General features: G+C 45.1%; 2 protein-coding genes across 3 annotated transcripts; one reads left to right on the top strand and one right to left on the bottom strand.

The window, feature by feature from the left end:
• Positions 1-1,734: 1,734 nt before the first annotated feature.
• On the top strand, positions 1,735-17,763 carry LOC120018418 (inositol-trisphosphate 3-kinase C-like). Of its 2 annotated transcripts, none has more exons than XM_038961609.1 (7): positions 1,735-2,979; positions 12,807-12,906; positions 13,034-13,247; positions 13,981-14,185; positions 14,437-14,538; positions 14,668-14,739; positions 15,343-17,763. In XM_038961609.1, the coding sequence occupies exons 1-7, from the start codon at positions 1,753-1,755 to the stop codon at positions 15,550-15,552; spliced, it is 2,130 nt and encodes a 709-aa protein (XP_038817537.1). In that variant the 5' UTR covers positions 1,735-1,752; the 3' UTR covers positions 15,553-17,763. The 2 variants fall into 2 exon arrangements, with proteins under 2 accessions (XP_038817537.1, XP_038817538.1); XM_038961610.1 differs by lacking the exon at positions 1,735-2,979 and adding an exon at positions 7,728-8,046.
• A 656-nt stretch (positions 17,764-18,419) lies between these two features.
• On the bottom strand, positions 18,420-21,775 carry c23h19orf54 (chromosome 23 C19orf54 homolog). Its single transcript, XM_038962042.1, has 7 exons — positions 21,373-21,775; positions 20,846-21,051; positions 20,155-20,223; positions 19,830-19,954; positions 19,602-19,731; positions 19,254-19,324; positions 18,420-19,161 (listed from the first exon to the last, which is right to left on the bottom strand). Exons 2-7 carry the CDS (start codon positions 21,004-21,006, stop codon positions 18,830-18,832), a joined length of 888 nt encoding a protein of 295 aa, XP_038817970.1. The 5' UTR covers positions 21,007-21,051; positions 21,373-21,775; the 3' UTR covers positions 18,420-18,829.
• Positions 21,776-21,795: the final 20 nt, after the last annotated feature.

The following is a 21,795-nucleotide window of genomic DNA, read 5'->3' as shown; positions in this document are numbered from 1 at the left end:
ATTTTAATTGCGCCTAGAGTCCTAAGTCATATAATGGCTTTCTCTTGCATTTCAATGATGGGAAAAGAAAAAAAAAGAATCTTTGCATTATCTTTTACCAGATCTAATGTGTTATATTATCCTACATTAATTTGACATTTCCACAAACTTAAAGGTGTTTCCTTTCAAACAGTATCAAGAAAATGCATATCCTTGCTTCAGGTCCTGAGCTACAGGCAGTTAGATTTGGGTATGTCATTTTAGGCGAAAATTGAAAAAAAAGGTTTGTAGGCTTGTAACTGCGCATGCTGAGACAATGCTGAAACATAAATCCATGTGCGAGTCAGTGCCACATTTTCATTTGTGCCCAAATCAAAATGAAAGACAGGTTTTGGGAAATTCAGCAATGGTGTGATATTGGCTTTTTGAAGTGCAGTCTTTATTTTATTACTGATAGTTAATGCAGTCTTCGGTGTGCTTATCCCCCACTCCTATCAATAAAATAATGGAATTTCCATACAAAAGTTTTACTGTGTGTGGTGGTTCAAATGCATTCTGTCATATTTAAATGTGTGATAGGTATTTTAACATTAAAAAAAAGTTTTACAAACAAAAAAACATTTAATTAGTAAAGTATTGAATCAGTCATCTTCCTCAAACGATGGCTATGGAATATGCAATATTTGCGAGATGGAGGGAATCTGATTTCATTGGTCCTCAACTTGTGGCTCAGACTCTTCATTCAGGATAAATGGAGTTAGCCCGCCCTGGAGCAGGTTAGTTCTGAAGGATTTGTTGCCATAGAAATGTACCTGGCTAAAAGGTACTGGTTATCCCGAGTTGAACTCGAGAGTGGACCAAAGTTATCTCGGTCAAATTCTTTGCATGATTAATCAGCCATCTGCAGTGGCAGTACAGCATTTACTGCGATGCGGCCTCCACAGATGTCAGAGCAAACATACTTTTTACGCTTCGCAGAGCTGTTGTGAAGGAAGTTGCCAAGGAAGTGAGTTTGTGTTTATACAGGACCTCACGCCCCCTCCTACCGTCAAACAATATGTCAACGCGGCGCTATACAGAGCACTTCGCATTGTTACAAAATTTGAGAGGCACACAGCAATGTTGTATGGAGGTAGGCCTCCGCATGCCTCCAGGGGCTCCGCGAATTGCGTCACACCCTCCACACGAATCCTCAGACCAAATGTTCAGATCATGCAAACATTGGCTTTAACTCTTCAACCCTGATTTGTAGTATAGGGCTCTAGACTAAACCATCCATCTCAAGCCGAACAAAACAGACTTGAGGCAACAATCCCGAGGCAAGAAACATGAGCAAAGCAATGTATCTCAAGTTATTGGCCTCAAAAGGCACAGAAAAACAAAAAAGCGTTCCTGTTTTACAGCCAAATGTATTTTTCTTCACCCTCCACACAGACACAAATGTCACTCTTATCTCTTTAACGAAAGCAAAATTGTGTACCTTGTACCTTATGACATTGTTTGAAGTTTATTGAAATATCACATAGACAAGACCAAGTGGCAAGCAGTAGACTAGCCTGTGTTAAGTGTTTTGGCAAAATATTCTAAAACTGTTTTCATCTTTTTTCTTGCAGATATGGAATATTCAAACATGTTCCTATAATTGTCATTCATCATTGGCAACAATGAGTGGAGCACGTGACTCGTGTGTTACTTTGTAGCACAGTGCGCATTGTTTCAAATGTGATACATCTTGGAAGGTGTGACTTGTGCGCTACTACTACCGTGTACAGAATGGGTCAAACGTGCTGTGGTCTCTCGTACTCCACCGCCGCTCCAGGCAAAGCGAAATGGAAACCAACTGAAACATCCAAACGACTCCCTATCCGCAGATTTACCAGTGAGGAGCGAAGGTGTGACCGGTTTTACAGGAATCGGATGAAAACGAAGCAGTTGCCTTCGCCAAGCACAGGTCAACCAGAGGTAGGGCTGGTAATCGGATATGGAAATTCGGAAACCCTTCGTGGTCACGGGCGGGGGAAGTTGTTGAGAGGCCACACTGAGTCGGTGGTAGTGGACCACACCACCCCGGTCGCCGAATACCCACCTGGAATTCATTATGAAAATATTCAGGCTCTCGACTGTGACGCTGTGAGCAAGGGAGCGGCTGACTCGTCCTTCGATGCGACGGGCTTGGAAACACGGGCCAGAGGATTCGACAGAACTCGCTGCGCAGTTAAGCAGCGCAGCGGCCCAGAAACAACGGGAGAAGACCATGTCTGGAATGCCCCGGCAAGGGCCATGGAAAACAAGCCATTCGGATTTGATAAACAGGGTGGGGTTGCCTCGGAGGTCAGGGGGGTATCGGGGGCTGTACAACCGGATGGTTCAGTCCATTGGCGCACATCTGGCAAGGATAATTTAAGACGGACCCTGGCATCGCTGAGCTTGCGTTTGGACGAACCTCTGACAAACGGCGTGTCAGAACCGATAGGGTATGAGATACACCACACAGAGGTAGAAATGACCAAATCTAACTTTCCCACTGCTTCTTGTGAGCTCGAAGCTGTCAGGAAAAATGATCCAAACAGTTGTTCAGTTGAGTCGGGGAACCAGGAGGACCCCTCGATCAACTCTTCAACACAGCCACACGGACAGGTCCAAAGTCCACTAGGTAGCCAAAGTTTCCCTGGTACTATCCCAAAGCTTATTATAACCAGAGATCTAAGCCCCAGTCGGACCCAGGAAACACTAGATCCAAGGACCATGGGACTCGGAGTCGGTGGATCGTCGCTGGGCCCACACGCCGATGATGAGTCCCCATGCTCGGACAGTGGCTGCGGAGGCTCCCCGGCGCTAATGCGCTTTCACAGAAAGCTCTCCAACTCGTCCTCCGCCGGCTGCTTGTCCTCCGCCTCGTCCTTTGAGGAGTCCGAGGATGACTTCGCCGGCAGCGACATCGAGCCCAGCCTGTCCCCAGTCACATGCAACACGCTGGGCAGCCCAAACGAAGGCACGGGGGTAAGTGTGCCATATATATAAAAACATTTTTACTGTGCGATAAATGTGGTGGAGGTCTGCTGACTAGAGGTTTATCTGCTGTATGAAGTTGCATACAAAAACACACAGTAGTATTATGTTAAACTCCTTTGCTATAATCGGTCCTAAATGTTGGCTAGAAGTGCCAAAGATGGGCAGATACATATACACACACAGGCCTATTTACTTTCTGTACACAAATTAATAAAGAGCGTTGCAAACTCTCTATATAAACTCCCGGTGATTTATTGGCTAAACTTTCTTTATTTGTGTAGCTTGCAGTTTATTCAGTTAGTCAGCACCTCTACACAAGATCATTTCTCTGTGTGTAATAAAAAGCACGAGCTGGCATAGACTACTTTCTGTACACACACGCTTCCATGGTACAATTGTATGCTATTGATATAAGGCCAAGTCTTTTTTTTCTTCATTTATAAGATGCACTATGATTTAAAATGATGGCCTAATGCGCAGAGCAGACATTCACTGATAATGCATGTTCCAGTACCACACCCCCCATTTGTTGACTTACAGACTGCATGTCAATAAAACACACGCACTCAAAAATGTTAATTCCTCAATGTCAGTGTTTGTGTCAGATCTACACTTAGCTGACGTCTCTGTGTCTCACTTGCGTCACATACACAAAGCCACCAAGGCCATGTGCTCCTACTGCAGGGGATGTGGTGAATATTAGGTCAATGGCTGGATCAAGGGTAAAAAAAAAAATTTTTGAAGACCCTTGGAACACATATGTGGTTTTAGCCTGAAGGAGTTTGGAGGGCAGTTGTATTTATGCATAGATCAGAAAGGTTCCGTTGGGTGAAAACAATATGACGGAAATCGGCTGGCCTATCAGAGGGCCTGGTTAACTTTTGTTGTCTCTTACATAATACTCCTAAGCCAATAAATAGGGCCTTTTATTGATAATCGGTGAACCTTTGACTCCTGAGTGACTCTTTACCCATGACCCCAGCCACTATGATCCTTAACTGTGATGGTCACTAATGAGCTCGGCTAGATTAACCCAGGGTCATTTGCTGACCCTCAAGTTGTTCTTGCTTTGTCCCATGTATGATCCAGCTCTAACCTTCTAGGGTGGTAAATGTATGACGTTTCCCTCCCCAGTCAGAGGCCTTTGATGCGCCCTGACCAGAAATGCTTGGAATGACATGAGCTCAAAAACAGGATGTCTTTCCTGGAAATGGACCAATTGAAAATCAGGCAAGCTCTCTTCCTGAACAGGAATGGTGTGGATCCTGGTAGTCACCACTGAGAAAGACTGTGTGGAAATACTAGAATTTCCATATGTTACAGATCAACAACACACACACACGCACGTTCTCTCTCTCCCTGTTACTTTCTGGCTCTCTCTCTGAGTGCATAATCAATGTGCCTTTGTTTGTGAGAGAAACTACTTCAGGAGGACACCTGTTCAGTCCTTGTTTGTTCGTGTCTCTGAGAGGGAAGATGGCTTTCCAAATAACACATAATGACTGATCTATTTGGATGGGATTGATGTGTGATTCCACTGGGTCTCTATGCTGTGTGGGTGAGTCAACGTGTTTTGAGTGAGCCTTAAGAAAATGCTCTATCCCTTTGCTCAAATCAAATGTTATTGGTCACATACACATGGTTAGCAGGTGTTAATGCGAGTGTCGCGAAATGCTTGTGCTTCTATTTCCGACCATGCAGTAATATCTAACCAGTAACCTAAAAATTTCACAACAACTACTTATACACACAAGTCTAAAGGAATGAATAAGAATATGTACATATAAATATATGGATGAGCGATGGCCGAACTGCAAGATGCAGTAGATGCTATAGAGTACAGTACCCTACATTACTCATCTCATATGTACGTATGTAAACATTATATCAAGTGGCATTGTTTAAAGTGACCAGTGATACATTTATTACATCCAATTTTTTATTTTTAAAGTGGCAAGAGATTTGAGTCAGTATGTTGGCAGCAGCCGCTCAATGTTAGTGATGGCTGTTTAACAGTCTGATGGCCTTGAGATAGAAGCTGTTTTTCAACGTTCTTACCTACGTTGTCTCGCTCTCTCTCTTCCTCACACATTTGCTTTATCTCCAATTGGCTTTATCTTCTGTGATTTCAGATATTTCCATATTTGCATGTGTCTGTGTCATCCTTGTTAAAGCATTAATGTAGTCTGGGTGAAAGGGGGTTGGTCAGCAGTTCCCATCTTATAGATCCCCCCCCCCCCACTACTGTTATAATTGAATATCTGGAGTGAGTGAGTGACTGTACTAGGGCATCCATTTTGGATCTAGCTGGTGTGATACGGCACCGCTGAGGAGTGTTGTCGGTTGTGGTAGTATTAGGTCCTTTGTTGTTATTGACTTACTGTAGGCTTTCAAAGTGTGGCCAAAGCAGTTGTTAAACTTTGTGCTTAATGATGTACATAGTAGACACTTGCCTGCTCACACTATACATATTCAGAGTTTAAGGCACGCACTCACACATGACACACTCTGCCGTCTCGCATTCACAGCTCAGAGTGTGTCATGGAAAATTGGGCTGAAGGCAGTTGCGTTGCTAGGCGACATCATTGCCATATATGGCGCTGTTTCTCTTTTTTTCATTTTCTCTCACTCTCTCTCTCCTTGTTCTGTATTTTGAATGTAACGTCTTGCATTACTCACATTACTTTTAACCTATTTCATAGTCTCTTTCTGCCTGCATCATCCCTTCATTTCTCGGACACTATCTTCCCCCATCTAGCCTTGCACCACGGCATAAGGTTTACCGCGGATTCACAGGCAGTGGAACAGCATGCAGAGGAAAATGTAGATAAGTGGAGGAGGAGTGATAAAGTACCCTCTCTACACACACACACACACACACACACACACACACTCTACAATATACCCCACAACGCATACCAGCTCATACAGAGCATGCTCCATGTGCACACACAAGAACCAACTCGTACACAAACTCCCGTTATGCAACTCACAATTGCAAACTTGCAGCACTCTCTCACACATTTGTAAGTGTTCACAAAAGCATTAAAACACACATTTGTGTCAGACTTCTGTTTTTTTTGTGTGTTAACTGGGCTGTGGTTTGAGCTGTGCTCATGCCACAGAGAGCAGAAGGGAGGGGATTTGGTTTAGAAATAAACAAAGCCTGAAAAAGAGCAGCATCACACCTAAAAGTAAGACCTCAAACAGCGATTTTAATTTATTTAAAAAATAAAGTTTTTTTTTTACTTTTCCTGTTGAAAAGCGATATCCCAAGATTTACTTAACGAAAGGTACATCTCAATAGGTGGTCCAGGTAAGTCATGACATTGTGTGTGTGTGGGGGGGGCTTTCCTCTTTTGTTCTCTATTGCGCCTCTATCGTTCCTCAAGCACGGGGGAAGGGCATCAATCTGACTCCTTGAATGGCCTACTCCTTGAAGTTTGCGGTTGTTGAGCAAAATCGTTTTTGTTTTTTTTACTTTTTTTATTTTTATTTTTTTACCTTTAGTGTGTGTACTTTCCTGTATTTATACTTGGGATATCACTTTTCAACAGAAAAAATAAATAAAAAATTGTTGGAGGACGTCTTTAAAGAACACTGGTGTTGTGAGCACTAAAACAGGGAGTACCCCCTTTGTAAATCAAAAGCTCCATACCTCAGAGGGACAAAGAGAAACAGGACAGCGGGGGAAGGGTTTGGAGAGAGCTATAGGGGAGTACTCTAGTGGATTTAAATTTTCTTTATTTAGTCCTGATAGTCCAATCAGTAACAATTGCCACTGTTTTCCAAGGAGTCATGTGTTCCAGAGAAAGAGAACTGGGGTTTGTGGTATTTGGAAATGTTGTTTTCCTCTGAATATCCCATCCAGTAATTCCCTTTGGCTCCAGCATGATGACAAAACAGAATTGGCTACGTTAGGTAGTAATGTCTTTTGCATTATACTCACACACTTCAAGGGTTTTGCCTTTCCCCCGCTATTGCGCTCTCTCTCTCTCTCTCTCTTTCTCCCTCTCACTTGTCTCTCTGGATTTACCAGCAAAAATGCTGTCTGCTGGTGTTAAGGTAATTCTTGCAGGAACATGTGGTGTGGGAGAGCCATTGTCTTTATGCTATACTACTCGGGGGGTATGTGGGGTAGATGTCTCCCACACTACCTCCGGAGCTAGTGTGGGAGACCATCTCTCATTGAAGTTCTTTACACTACAGAAGTATATTTCCTGTGACTAGTATGTGCCGTCAAAGTAGTGTAGAGTAAAGAGGTGTTGCAGTCATGTATGTCACCGGGGACTGGATTTCTGAGGACACGGGCTCAGTACAGGCTGACGGAGGGATTAGAGAAAGGGAGAGACTACTATAAACAGGTTGTGAGAGGATATCAGAAAGGCAGTTGGTGTGCGAGAGGGGAAAGAAACTTGGAGAGGGAAAATTGACAAAAGGGGGGAGGGGGTCATAATAAACTCGGAGGGAAAATGTGGCGTTAAGTTACAGATTAGTGAGAGAGAGCGATGAGGGACGAGTTAAAGAGCGAGCACGAGATGGGGAGGGAGAAGAGAAAAGCATGTAGTGAGACAATGGTACAGTAAGAGGGTGACAAAATGCCGCAAAGAAGACAGAGACGAGTTGGTGTTAAAGATGAGGCATTGAGAGAGGGAGAGGGGGAGGGCTCAGTGGGAGAGGGATTATAGTGTAACCTCATATGAGAGGGGAGGTTCACCAGAACACAAGTTAACAAAGCCAGGCAATTACATTGGTTGACTGCCAATGCTGCAGGGCTAACTGAGGGGACAGATAGCTTCTATCAGAGGTAAGGCTACATGCTCATGCTAGGCCAACAGTGACATGCAGAGCGAGGGGCAAGGCTAAATGCTAACCTTGCTAGGCTAACTGAGGCACAGTCTGATGGAGCGCCGGACGCTCGTGGAGGTCACGTTTGGAGACCCTGTGCTGATGGTGCGGAGTGTGTGGGACTGGCTACGCTCTCACCTCCTCTCTGTGTCTGTGTGTGCCTGTGTCAGTGCTGGTCTGCTGCTCCACTACTGCTCTGTCTGCCAGGTAAGAGATGAGACAGAGAGACACAGATTAGATATACTGTTGGGAAGAGCTGAGATGGGAGACGAATGTCAACAGGTGAGGGCAGGCTTAGATACAGTACATTTATACACTGGGTGGTTTTGATTGGATGAAAGCCGTGGTATTTCAGACCGTATACCACAGGTATGACAAAACATTGATTTTTAATCTTTTAATTACTACATTGGTAACTAGTTTATAATAGCAATAAGGCACCTCAGGGTTTGTGGTATGTGGCCAATATACCACGGCTAAGGGCTGTATCCAGGCACTCCGCGTTGCTTAAGAACAGCCCTTAGCTGTGGTATATTGGCCATATACTACACCCCCCCGGGCCTTATTGCTTAAGTATAGTATAGCTAGGAGGTGAAGGCAGATGACCCTGGTCTTCTATAGTCATAGATATGATATAGTTAGGTGTGGACAGGTGAAGACTGTCCCTGTCCTTGTGGGCATGGAAGTAGTCAGGACCACGTCGAACGTCGCCAGTACAAATGCCACGAATAGAGCCGACGTGAATCCTTATTCGACTTGTTTGTTCTACATAGCGTATTTATATCTGAACATTCCAAAACGTTGCATCCCACTGAACGCGCCCCTGGTGTAAATCCAGCATATAAGGCTGTCTTTCTCTCTAGGAGTAGCTATGAGGTGGACAGGTACACAGTGTCTCCTCTCTCTGGTATGCGTGTAGTCGCTGCTACAGACCCCGTCCTGTCTAGTTGAGGCAGGTCTCTACAGGTGAGTTAGATCATCCTTCTACCGAGAGAAATACATCTGCTTTGGCATGAGCTAATACGGACGGGTCTGTAGGCTGGGTCAGGCGTGTTTTGGCTCTATTACGTCCGACACAATCAAATCTAGTATTTCATTTGAGCAGGTTTGTGACACCTAGGAGCTGACTTTTTAGTAGGGAAAGCTGTAATAATGTCATGTTTTTTTTTGAATAAGGTGCTCTGAGTTGACGTTTGCGCCGTCTCCATCTGGGCTAAGGCGGCGGTAAGCCAGAGGGATTTATGATGATGGTTGCTGTCCGAATAGACATCAGGGCTGTAGGTCAGAGCTTCACAACCGTTTGTTTTTTGCCTCGTGGTCAGAACAGAGCTTTTCTGTTCCTCTTGTGGAAAACACTGATGTCCAGAATGTCACTACTGACGTGTGTGTGTGTGTGTGTGTGTGTGTGTGTGTGTGTTTCATGGCTGCTATCGTTATGACATGGGCCAGACACATTCCAACAGTTTGGTGTAGGATGAAGGGGAGAAAAGACGGAGGAAGGTGCCAAAGGGACAGAGCCCTGCTGTTCATAGTGGAGTAGAGGGGGATTAGGATGACAGCGGGAAGCAGTGAGTGAAGGCAGGAGAGGGAGAGGGAGGGAGAGGGAGAGAGTGATACTTTGAGGAAGGGAAAAGTATGGGGATTACGAAAAGGAGAAGTTAAGGGCAGAGTTTGGGCAAGAGTGAGGGAAGGAGAAAGAATATAGTGAGAGGTTTCGTATCATCAGTCTCCTCTCCAGGGTCATTCAGGTCAGGTAATAATGAAGGAGGTGGGGATGGGGGGTGAAATCTAATAGAGGGGACTGAGTTACATCTGACCCCCCCGGGCCTTTCATTAAGCTGTCTGGCCTGAATTGCAGGAGAGAGAGCGAGTGGGAGATAAATGAGTGGATGAGAGAGAGGAGTGAAAGAGGAGAAGATGGCCATTGTAGAAGGGGTATAGACCCCCTGGAGTGGCACCCAATGCTCAGCTCAGAGAGGGACAGCGAGAGAGAATGATAGATAAAGTGATTGACTGAGCTGAACGCACAGGTAGATATGTATAGGTGTAGGGTGACTAGGCAACAGGATGTAAGATAAGATAAACCGAGTAGCAGCAGCTTGCATGTGAGTGGGTGTGTAGAGTCAGTATAAATGTGTGTGTATATTATGTACGAGTGAAGCAAATGGAGTGTGTGTGTGTGTGTGTTGGAGTGACCATGTGTGTGAGTGTGTTGGGCCCTGTGAGTGCATAGAGACACTGCAAATACAGTCCGTGTAGATCTTTTGTTAGCCATTTATCAATCGTATTGCTTGGAGATGGAAGCTGTTCAAGAGCCTGTTGGCCGACTTGATGCACCGGTACCTCTTGCCGTGCGGCAGCAGAGAAAATAGTCTATGGGTTGGGTGGTTGGAGTCTTTGACTGTTTCCTGTAGTCCACGATCAGCTCCTTGGTCTTGCTGACGTTGAGGGAGAGGTTGTTGCTCCGGCACCAGACTGTCAGGTCACTGACATCCTCCCTGTAGGCTGACTCATCGTCGCCGGTGATCAGGCCTACCACTGTTGTGTCGTTAGCGAACTTGGTAATGGTGTGTGTGTGCGTGTGGCCACACACCCGTGGGTGAACAGGGAGTACAGGAAGGGACTAAGAACACGCCCCTGTGTTAAGGGTCAGCGTGGTGGACGTGATGTTGCCTACCCTCACCGCCTGGGGTCGGCCCGTCAGGAAGCACAGGATCCAGTTGCAGAGGGACGTGTTCAGACCCAGAGTCCTAAGCTTGGTGAAAAGCTTGGAGGGGACAACGGGGTTGAACGCTGAGCTGTAGCCAATGGACAGCGTTCTCACATTACATTTACATTTTACATTTTAGTCATTTAGCAGACGCTCTTATCCAGAGCGACTTACAGTAGAGTGCATACATTTTATTACATTTACATACTGAGACAAGGATATCCCTACCGGCCAAACCCTCCCTAACCCGGACGACGCTATGCCAATTGTGCGTCGCCCCACGGACCTCCCGGTTGCGGCCGGCTGCGACAGAGCCTGGGCCTGGGCGTGAACCCAGAGACTCTGGTGGCGCAGCTAGCACTGCGATGCAGTGCCCTAGACCACTGCGCCACCCGGGAGGCCATACATTGGTATTCCTCTGATCCAGGTGGGTGAGGGAGAGTGTGGAGAGCAATCGAGATTGCGTCATCTATGAATCTGTTGGGGCGGTATGCAAATTGGAGTGAGTGGGATTGTTTGAGTTGATGTGTGACACAATCAGCCTTCCAAAGAACTTGATGATTACAGAAGTGAGTGCTACTGGGCGGTAGTCATTTGTTGCAACGAAGCCTTAGAGTTCTTAGAAACAGAGATGATGGTGGTCACCTTAAAACATGTGGGGATTACAGACTGGGACAAGGAGAGGTTGGAAATTGTGAGTGTGTGTGTGTGTGTCGTCTGCTCTGAGGCAAGGGTTATGTTTGGGTTAAGCTGGTAAAGAGCTTTGGAGCTCGGAAGTCTCTGTTGGCATTGACCAGCCACGGGACTTTGACTACTAGGCTTACCGGCCTGCTCTGTCTCTGTTCTTTACCATGCATTCGGTATCCACAAAGTGTCTCATAGTAGGAGTGTTGATTTGGGATTAGTTTGCCTTTTAGATAATAATGAATTAGATTTATGTATTTTTTTATTTAACCTAAATTTAACTAGGAAAGTCGGTTAAGAACCAAGTCTTATTTACAATGACGGCCTACCCCGGCCAAACCCGGACGACGCTGGGCCAATTGTGAGCCGCCCTATTGGACTCCCAATCACGGCCGGGTGTGATTCAGCTTGGATTCGAACCAGGGACTGTAGTGACGCCTCTTGCACTGAGATGCACTGCCTTAGACCGCGGCGCCACTCGGGAGCCCTGGACAGATCCTAGATCAGCACTCCTATTCTGAGATATTTTATGAATAGTCTTTTTATTACTACTCTTTCCTCGCTCTGTATTCAGCCCAAAGTTACAGCAGTCCAGTAGAAAGAATGTGTGGAGTCAGGCAGACAGACAAACATTGTCTGGGTTTGTTTGGTTGTACTGGGCTGTAGTGGAGTGGGGCATGCATTCTTTCGCAGACTGGGGATTGTTAGTGATCATTAAAGACTGGTTTATGATACACTGTCCTTCCACTGAATTACTTCTTTGATGAGGACCTCTGCCTCCCTCTTCTTTCTCTTGTCTCTTTTCTCAAACATTTTGTCTTCCCTACCTTTGCGCTCTCCTTCTGTCTCTCTATCTGTCTCTGTCCCTATCTCTCGTTGTTTCTCTCTCTCTCCTTCCTGTGAATTCCCACACACATACAGTATCATTTCCTAGTCAGTGACGTGTGTATAATCGATGCTGTGTGTTCTCCTCTGCTTGCTTGCGTCAAAGGCCCTTGCATAGTGACCTTGCTGTATTTTTCCAATAAAGATAAACCAACTCTACACACACACACACACACACACACACACACACACACACACACACACACTGCACGTACACACATTCACAGATACCCAAGCAGACTCGCAGCAAACCCACACACTCCCACACCTACTCAATCAAACTCTCACAGTGTTCCTGTGTAGGCCAGGGGCGTGTGTTTCGTTATTATTCTTTTTTTTTTACTGTGGAACCAGTGTGATGGTTCTGGTCAATGTTTTGCGAATGGGGGCTGTGAGAAACGTTGTGTACCTGGCCTTGGCTCAAGCGGGCTGGGAACTCTCACTCTCTCCCTCCTGTCGATTCTGCATAAATGTCTCTGTGTGGTATGTGTCTTTTTAGATCATTTGTTTTCAAACTCTTTTGACCAACCTCTCAAATGGTCTTATGACCCACTGATAAGCGAGACAACATTTTCTATCCGGTTTTCTGCTGTGGCCCGAGTAGGAATGAGCCAGGACAACCATGTTTAAACCACTAGTTTAGTTGACTGGTGGTGTGTAACCCATTTTGTTGCTTCTCTCCTTCCAGACCAAGCAGTGGCAGAAGCTGAAAACTATGGTGCACTGGTCTCCCTTCGTTGTGTCCTTTAAGAAGCGTTATCCCTGGGTGCAGCTCGCCGGGCACGCAGGTATACACCACTCTGTTTCTCTCTCTCTCTCCACTTTCCCTGTCTTTCTCTCTCTGTGTGTGTGTGTGTGTGTGTGTGTTCTCTGTCCCTGCTGACCTCTTTCTTTCACACATTCTCTGTCTCGTAGGTAACTTCCATGCGGGGGAGTATGGGCGTTTGTTGAAGCGTTACTGTGAGTGTGAGCAGCTGTGCCTGTCAAAGCTGATGGGGGACACTCTGCGGCCCTATGTCCCTGGCTACTACGGCGTGGTGCAGAGGGACGAACAGGACTACAACCTAATGGACGACCTCCTGGCTGACTTTGACTCTCCCTCCATCATGGATTGCAAGATGGGCAGCAGGTGAGAGACCGGGGGAAGAGTTTTGTATTTATTTTTTAATTATTATTTTTACCCCCTTTTCTCCCCAATTTCAATCTTGTCTCATCGCTGCAACTCCCCAACGGGCTCTGGAGGCGAAGGTCTAGTCATGTGTCCTCCGAAACATGACCCTTCTAACCGCGCTTCTTAACACCCGCCCGCATAATCCGGAAGCCAGCCGCACCAATATGTCGGAGGAAACACCGTTCAACTGACTACCGAGGTCAGCTTGCAGGCGCCCGGCCCACCACAAGGAGTTTCTAGAGCGCGATGAGCCAAGTAAAACCCCCCCGGCCAAACCCTCCCCTAACCTGGACGACGCTGGGCCAATTGTGCGCCGCCCTTTGGGACTCCCGATCACGGCCAGTTGTGATACAGCCCGGGATTGAACACGGGTCTGTAGTGATGCCTCTAGCACTGCAATGCAGTGCCTTAGCCCTCTGTGGCACTCGGGAGGCCCCGAGTTAGGCGTTTCAGTACTGAGCTGGAAAATAATAGGCAGAATCTACCACACACCCAAAACCGATTTAGTGAAGGCGCTGGAGGCAAAAAGTAGCTGAGCTTTCAGTCAGTCCACCTTCATCAGTGCAAAACTAAATTCTGCACTCCCTGAGGCTCTCCAGGACCAATGCTGGAAGGGAGAGCACTATTGTTAGATAACTCTGCTGTTAGATAATGAGCTGGCCCACTAACCCTGTCTTCCCTGTCCTATCAGGACTTACCTGGAGGAGGAGCTACTGAAGGCCAGGGAGCTTCCGCGGCTCCGCAGGGACATGTACGAGAAGATGGTGGCCGTGGACCCCGGGGCCCCTACGGATCAGGAGAGGGCCCAACAAGGCATCCTGAAGCCCAGATACATGCAGTGGAGAGAAACCCTCAGCTCCACTGCCACCCTGGGCTTCCGCATCGAGGGCATCAAGGTCAGGGGGCACACAGGGTTCAACTGGGGGTCAAAATGAGGGGATTGGAAAAAAGTAGTTTTAGTTTTTCAAATGTATGTGCACAGTAACTTGTTCCAGGTCACAATAATGAGACAAGGAAATGGGTATGATTGATCCGCACTCAAAAAGATGTCACATAAAGCTTACTTCATTTTTTTTATTTAAAACATTTATTTTCACTGCATCAATAACGAGACTAAATACTGTTGTTTGTCATTTGTGCTGTGCAGAGAGCAGACGGGACATGTAACACCAACTTTAAGAAGACCAAACACAGGGAGCAGGTCATGCAGGCCCTGGGAGACTTTGTGGATGGGAACATTCAGATCCTGGTACGTGTTTCTAGAGGGACATTTAGTCGGGTGGCACATAAGGGAACTTGAGTTCTAGGGTAGCTAATCAGCCCCTTCAGATTGACCGTCTGTTTGACTGTTTGTCTCCCCTTCTCCTCTCTCTGGTAGAAACTCTACCTGCAACGTCTGAAGGAGCTGCGATCCGTGCTGGAGAAATCCCAGTTCTTCAGAGCACATGAGGTAACACACACAAACGCCACTGTACTCTGCTTTACTTACTGGCAATAAATTAAGACAATATTTACAGTAACTTTTGGTATGATTACTTTCCCTCAACAAACCTCTTTGCTGGGTTATGATTCAATGTGATTGATATGAACATGATTCAAATTCCTTATTAAAGCTGCAACATGTAACTTTTTGGGCTACCTGACCAAATTCACATAGAAATGTGAGTTAAAGACCTGTCATCCTCCTTGAAAGCAGTAGATCTGTTCTATGTGCCCTATTATTTTTTTCATTTTTTAAATTGAACCTTTAACTAGGCACGTCAGTTAAGAACAAATTCTTATTTACAATGACGGCCAAACCCGAAACCTCTTTTACTTTCAGTTTTGTACACCAGCTTAAAATACAATATTTTTGGTTATGGAAAATATATTTCAAAGTGGTTTAGATGGTACAATGATTCTGTACACTATACACGCTTGTTTTGTCACAAACTGAAATTAGGCGAACTATTAGAATTTTAACAACCAGGAAATGGTGGTGCGATTTCTGCATAGTGCAGCTTTAAAACACTCACACTGACATACTGAACTCAACCATCCTGTTTTCTCCCAGGTGGTGGGCAGCTCCCTGCTGTTTGTGCATGATGCGTCGGGGCAGGCCCGTGTGTGGATGATAGACTTTGGGAAGACGGTGCCCCTGCCTGCCCTCCTCACCCTGGACCACCGGACCCCCTGGATGGAGGGCAACCACGAGGATGGCTACCTGTGGGGTCTGGACAATCTCATAGACATCCTCAGTACCATGCTCCCCCCCAGCCCCTGAGAGAGAGAGAGGCCTGTGTGAGAAAGAACAAAGGGATGGCCTGGAAGAGGGAGAAAAAGAGGATGGAGAGAACACTCTCATCTTTGTCAGAGCAGAGGATGTAGTTGGGGACGAACAGATGGAACTGGTCATTACCCAAACTAGACGTGAGACTGGAGAGATAAAGGAAAGGACGATGACCGTGAAAGAGAGTGAGGGAGCACACGGAGCATGGTGGACAGAGTGAGGGAACCTGTCCACATAACCAGTGGTGTGTCATCCCTCATCAACTTCTCTCATTATAAGAGCTATGACGTCAACTATCACTGACACACACACACACACAGACACACACACTACCTTCATATTATCACAAGTATGGTGATAATGTACTGAACTTTTCCAATGGGATATATTCTCCTCAAGTGACCTTAGAGGAGCAATGTTTTATTTTCTCTATGGACCACTTGACTTTATGCTTTTAAAACTATTTTATATAAATGTCAACACTAGAAACACTGGAAAAACATGTATATTTTCAACTTTATCCGGTGCTCAGCCTTTTAATGTAAATACAGTTGTATTTAATTTGTTTGCCTCCACAAATAGCCTCTTTACTCTTTGTACTTTTTTTCTGTGCCTAGATAGATTTTTTTGTTCTTTTTTTATCATTACAAAGTTTGCTGGAGAATTAACCCAAAGTATGAACTGATGTCTGTAACATATATATTTTTTCTATGGTGAAAACTGGAGGCTGTTGTTGATTAGTCTGATCCGCGTGGTGTCTGACTGGCGGAGTTGACCCAGCAGATAAACTAACAGTGATTCCCAACCAGGGGTACTAGGACCCCTGGGGGTACTTGGTCTATCCACAGGGGGTACTTGAGAAGACTCAGGAGACCATAGGACTACTGGTAAAAATGGACACGAGGGGGTACTTCAGGGGTACTCTGGGCAGAGCAACATTCAGTTGGTGGTACGGTAACCCGAAAAAAGTTGGGAACCACTGAACTAATAGATGGGATCAATGTTTTTTTCTTCTTTAATTTCCCTCCTGGTGGGCACATGCCTTGGTGGTCACGATAACTAGACTGTATTGCACAAATGGGTACCTCACAAAAGCCATTGAACAAAACGAGTCCTGCCTGTGTGTCCCTGAATATGGATTCACTCTGTTGTCCCAGGTTCTTTATAAGCAAACCATTTTCTGGTGAGTGGCAGTTGACTCATCTGTATAATTGTGATCATTATTCCTTTAGGTCAATGATACTTACTTTTTCTGGGATGGGTAACGATTGGCCTGACAACTGAAATTACTAGTTGAACAAGTCACCTGAAACTGGAATGAATGAGCTACTGATTCTTATGACACGTTCATCCACACGTCAGACTTTAATGTGAATCTGATTTAATATAGAATCATTGATATCAAAGACGACATTGTGGTGACCATTTTTTTTTCTTCTAATTGAAGGAGGATTCTGCATCTGCCCTTGTTTTGGTACACTTTTTCTTTCGAGATAATGTTGGTTTAACACGACCATTCCTCAGTAAGTTGAGATATAAATATGCAAACACAAACTCACCCATAATGACAGTCGTCAGTATTTTATGTGTTTCTGCTGATGACTGTATTTGACACCTTTTCTGAACGGTGTCAGGTCTTGTGTCTCTGGATTTGTAGATCTGTCAGTCAACATTCCCATCCAAGTCTTACTCCATATTCTTCAACAGAGTCAGACAACACAGTTTGTGTACTTATGGTGTGAGCAGATTTCTCTAGCTAGGAAATAGAGGGGTTCTGTGTGTGACTGATATGTTACTGTCAGCATTTTCATCATGGAACTGGAATCCTGTCTCTACTGTTGACATCTCTCAAATATTCCACACCATAAAAGCACACATTCTGGAAGTATATATTCTGGAACAATATATTGTTTACAATGTATATCTTACGTACCATGTATCCTCTTCTTTATCTTAACCTGACAGTTACCAGCTTTCAGACTGCTTGGGTTGTTGTGTGTGGCTGAGAGCTGGACTGTGTATTAGGGTAGGTCTAAGATGTATATTTTTTAGTTTGGATAAGCCTTTCCTCTGTGCTGTACTTCAGGAGACAGTGCATTACAAGATGCTGGGGGACACGTATATGAATGTTAAGAGGATTGAGACTGGTCCTTGCTCTCTTTGTCTAGAATACCATTGATTGCAATAAACTGGAATTAAGCACAAGTCTTTCTAATCTGAAACCCCTCGTCTCCACATTATTCAACACCAAACTTATCAGAAGTATGAATCATGTTGATGGAAAGGGTTTTTACATTCCCCTACGCGTGTATTTGGATAGTGAAGCAAATTTATTTTTAAATGTGGCTCTATACTCCAGCATTTCATTTTTTAGATACTGTTTCATGTTAGGCGATAGTACAGAATATCAGCTTTATTTGATGGTATTTTCATACATGTTTTCATTTGGAAATGAAAGCACGAAGTATCTAGTCCCCCCATTTCAAGAAGTAATAAGTATTTGGACAAATTCACTCAGTGTAATAGAGAAGGCAAAACAAACTAACTGCATCCGAGTGTGTAGATACAGAAAGCGCTTTCATTTCTAAACAGTAGAACAGATATGTATGAAAACTCTCTCAAATAAAAGGTGACATTCTGTACTGTCACCTCATGAAACATTTGATCTCAAATCCAAAATGGAGTATAATTAAAAAAATGTTAGCTTCACTGTCCAAATACATATGGAGGTCCGTATATTATATGGTTCCTGTGAGCGTTACATTGTGGAATGACTTAAAAGACCAGGCCTACCTCTTATGCATCATATCCAGAAAGGCTCGTATAGACATGGTCACATTTCAATGATATGAACTATTGACAACAGTACATATGTTTATTCTGTGTGCATATGGGGTTGCTTGATAATCAGTATAAATACAGGGAAGGTACGGGGTTCTCATCGTATGCAATATTGCAGCCTGTTCGACCATGTGAAGTGAATGAAACATTTCAGTAAGGCACAGGATCTGTTCAGGTACTGGAAAATAGGCTCCATAGAGGAGCCACAGATTTAGCAAAAGTCCACTTTACATTCAAACTTTTCATTCTGATAAGTAGTAGACATTAACTGTGTCCTATAGAAGAAATTAATGCCAACGCAGGAAAGCATCCTTAGACCCTTTCATCATGTCCTCTACTTACAGTATTATAGACTGTCATGCTTTCCTGTGTCCAGGCCAATGAGTCTCAATTTGTATCATAGCAGTGCTCCAGGAGAGAAGGCCCATGATCACTTAGTCTGTCCCCCAGTGTGGACCAACACGACCTGGCCTGCCAGCCCAACTTCCACCCCTCCCTTGGGTACCACGTACTGGGTACTGTCCCCAGCCCTCTGGGGATCTATCTCCCTCAGCTGGGCATTGCTTTGGGCCACCTTGTCCAGGCTCCACAGCTGATAGCGCAGGCTCTTGCCCTGCTTGGCCAGGATGTATGCTTCTCTTGCCCCCACAGTGGGACATGGGCATGAGGGGCTGTCCTGGGGCAGGAGTAGCCAGGGCAGGGTGGGGTCAGGTTGGGTGTGCTCTCTGCTCACGCTGTCCTGGTCCAGACCCAACAAGACACCTGGGAGAGATAGAGAGGGTATAGGAAGGGTCAAATGTCAAGACATGGGAATTGCGTGTGTGTGTGTTGCAGTCAAGGAGCTCCGGTCTAACCTGAGGCCACTGCCCAGTGTGCCCTGTGTCCGGTGCGTTGGCATGGCTCATGGTTGAAATCCTCGTCATATCTGTGTTTATGCAGTCAAAGACCTCAAAACACATACAGTACACATCGCTTTACTCATATACTGTATAATAAATATTCCAGATAAGTCAGCTATTAACATGGTATTTACTTCGAAATGTCATTGTAAAATGGTCAAATACACGATAACAACCTAATAACTGCCACGAAGTTACCTTAAGAACACCATCTATCAGTACCTAACGACCACTACCTGAGACAGACTGACTAGAGCAGATGGGTCCTTCCGAACAGCCTGAATGTGAGAGTATAAAGGATCCGGGATGAGGACGGGTTGTCCGTCAGCCAGGTGTTTCAGGACGGCTGTAGAGTTGTCTCCACTCATCCCTCCGGATAGGAGCTCAGCCCTGCACCCACACACCTCCTCTGCAAGCATGGCCATGTCACTAGCTGGATCAGACACACACACATACACATTAGTCTCACTAATAAAGTATAGCTCTGCTGGTGTCGTTGAGAGTATGCAGCATAGAAGACTAAAGCGTTACCGGAGAACATCTCCCCTTGTGCTGTGTAGCCCCTGTCCATCGCTGTCTGGACTACGGTCTCCACGGAAACACTCAGAGGGGGCTGTAGTAGGTGACCAGCCATCCATAGAGCCACCAGACCACATCTACAGGTAAAAACACACACACACACACCTCAGGCAGGGGTATGTACCTTAGGAAGTATAACGTCACCTTTAACGACAAAACGACAAACAAGAGACATCAGCTTAGGGAAGACGAATTCACATGTATTATAGATCAGTGATTACTTCAATGGAGGAAGGCTCCATTTTGAAAAGCCTAAATAAAGCTTTACGTGACTTACTGTGGGCCGTCTTGGATGAGGGAAGGCACATACTTGTTAAACAGCATCCACTGCAGGTCCTTCCTGAAACTACGTCAACCAGTAAATCATCAGCCACACCACAAAACAGACTTTCCTACTGCCACCTGGTAACAAATGAGTTATTGAATAATGCATATATCACAGTAGTATGGACAGTAGCTTGGTCTTGGTGGGATAGCTCAGAGCGTCATCTACCGTCTTGCATTTGTGTTCTATTTGTAGTTGAAACTCCCACAGGATCTCTACAGTACTGCTTTCATGGACAGAAACTGTTCTAAACTGAATGCCCAGGTGCAGAACACCCCCCCCCCCCCCCCCACGTGCACTGATTATAAAGGTGGAGTGTTACCCAATGTGTGACTGATGACCCCATTCAATAACCTGTAGGCCCTATTAAAAATAAGAAATTTTAGTCATTGAGCAGGCGCTCTTATCCAGAGTGACTTACAGGAGCAACTACAGGTTAAGTGCCTTGCTCAGATTTTTCACTTAGTCGGCTTTGGAGTTCGAACCAGCAACCTTTCGGCTACGGGCCCAACGCTCTTAAGTGCTACGCTACCTGCAGAGTTCTTTCAGTGATTTTCCAACCACCATGTTGGAGATCCTGAATATGCTTTAGCTGCTACGCTTGTCTGATAACTTCTGTTTTTCTGTTGGCAGTTCGCCTCACCTGCTCTCCCTCTGACTGAGCAGCAACCGGGCCTCTGCATGATCCCCCTCGACAGGGGTCTTTCCTGCCGCTATGGCCTGGTACAGCTTCTTCTTGCTTGGCCCCGAGGCAGCTGTCAGTGGGGGTGGTCCTGGTGGTGGAGGAGGAGGTGGATGCTCCATTGAAATACCCTCTGTCACTGCTGTGCAATTCTGTGTGATAAGAGACTGAGAGAAGGGAATGATAAGGGCTCCACTACCTTATATATATATATATATATATAAAAAATTTAACCTTTATTTAACTACATGACAGGAAGCTATTGAAATTACACATATGACCAACTGATGGAATAAAGTTGCATTAATGATTTAGTGATACATAAACATTATGGTGTGTATACCTATTAATTGATCCCCTTATTGCTTTTACTACCAGAGCTTCTCCATCTGATGCCATGTCTAGCTAGATATGTTACACCATGACTAAAGTTGCGAAATATGTTTCTGAAATACGTTCATATGACATGCAGTTTGATTAACACTCACTTTATTGCATGGCTGTTTTAGTTGTAATGAGACGACTTCAAGCGCAGACCTAAGGAGCTATTTTGAAGTTTTTACACGTTAGGACTAGCAGGTAGCTAGCTAACTGAGACATATTTGGTAACAAACACCGCGATCATTTAAAGTGGTAGCTGCGGCTACAATATGGCATTTTCTACAGTAATGTTACAGAACAGAAGACCTACTTTGCTAGCTATCTATCAATAACAAAATAATTGAAAAGTAGTTCATCTTTTGAACCAAATAATAGCTGTTTGAAACATAATGATGGGCTCTCAAACTCAATAGATTGCACGATGATAATATCATAAGGATATGTTAAAGCCTGTTTCTTTAGATGAGTAAAAGTAAATCAATTTGATCATCTGCGCAGCATCTTGCTCAGGCTGACTCTCGTGAATGTTT

The sequence above is a fragment of the Salvelinus namaycush genome, chromosome 23 (assembly GCF_016432855.1).
Source record: "Salvelinus namaycush isolate Seneca chromosome 23, SaNama_1.0, whole genome shotgun sequence".
Classification (NCBI taxonomy): domain Eukaryota; kingdom Metazoa; phylum Chordata; class Actinopteri; order Salmoniformes; family Salmonidae; genus Salvelinus; species Salvelinus namaycush.
This window is presented reverse-complemented; position numbering and strand designations above follow the sequence as displayed.

Excerpts from the sequence above, each read along its gene's own strand:
- LOC120018418 (XM_038961609.1), top strand. The coding sequence starts at position 1,753 with ATGGGTCAAACGTGCTGTGGTCTCTCGTACTCCACCGCCGCTCCAGGC. Across the intron at positions 13,248-13,980 it reads GATTGCAAGATGGGCAGCAG|GACTTACCTGGAGGAGGAGC; the intron begins GTGAGAGACCGG and ends CTGTCCTATCAG. Across the intron at positions 14,186-14,436 it reads TCCGCATCGAGGGCATCAAG|AGAGCAGACGGGACATGTAA; the intron begins GTCAGGGGGCAC and ends TGTGCTGTGCAG.
- c23h19orf54 (XM_038962042.1), bottom strand. The coding sequence starts at position 21,006 with ATGGAGCATCCACCTCCTCCTCCACCACCAGGACCACCCCCACTGACA. Across the intron at positions 19,732-19,829 it reads ACAAGGGGAGATGTTCTCCG|CTAGTGACATGGCCATGCTT; the intron begins GTAACGCTTTAG and ends TGTCTGATCCAG. Across the intron at positions 19,162-19,253 it reads ACACTGGGCAGTGGCCTCAG|GTGTCTTGTTGGGTCTGGAC; the intron begins GTTAGACCGGAG and ends TATCTCTCCCAG.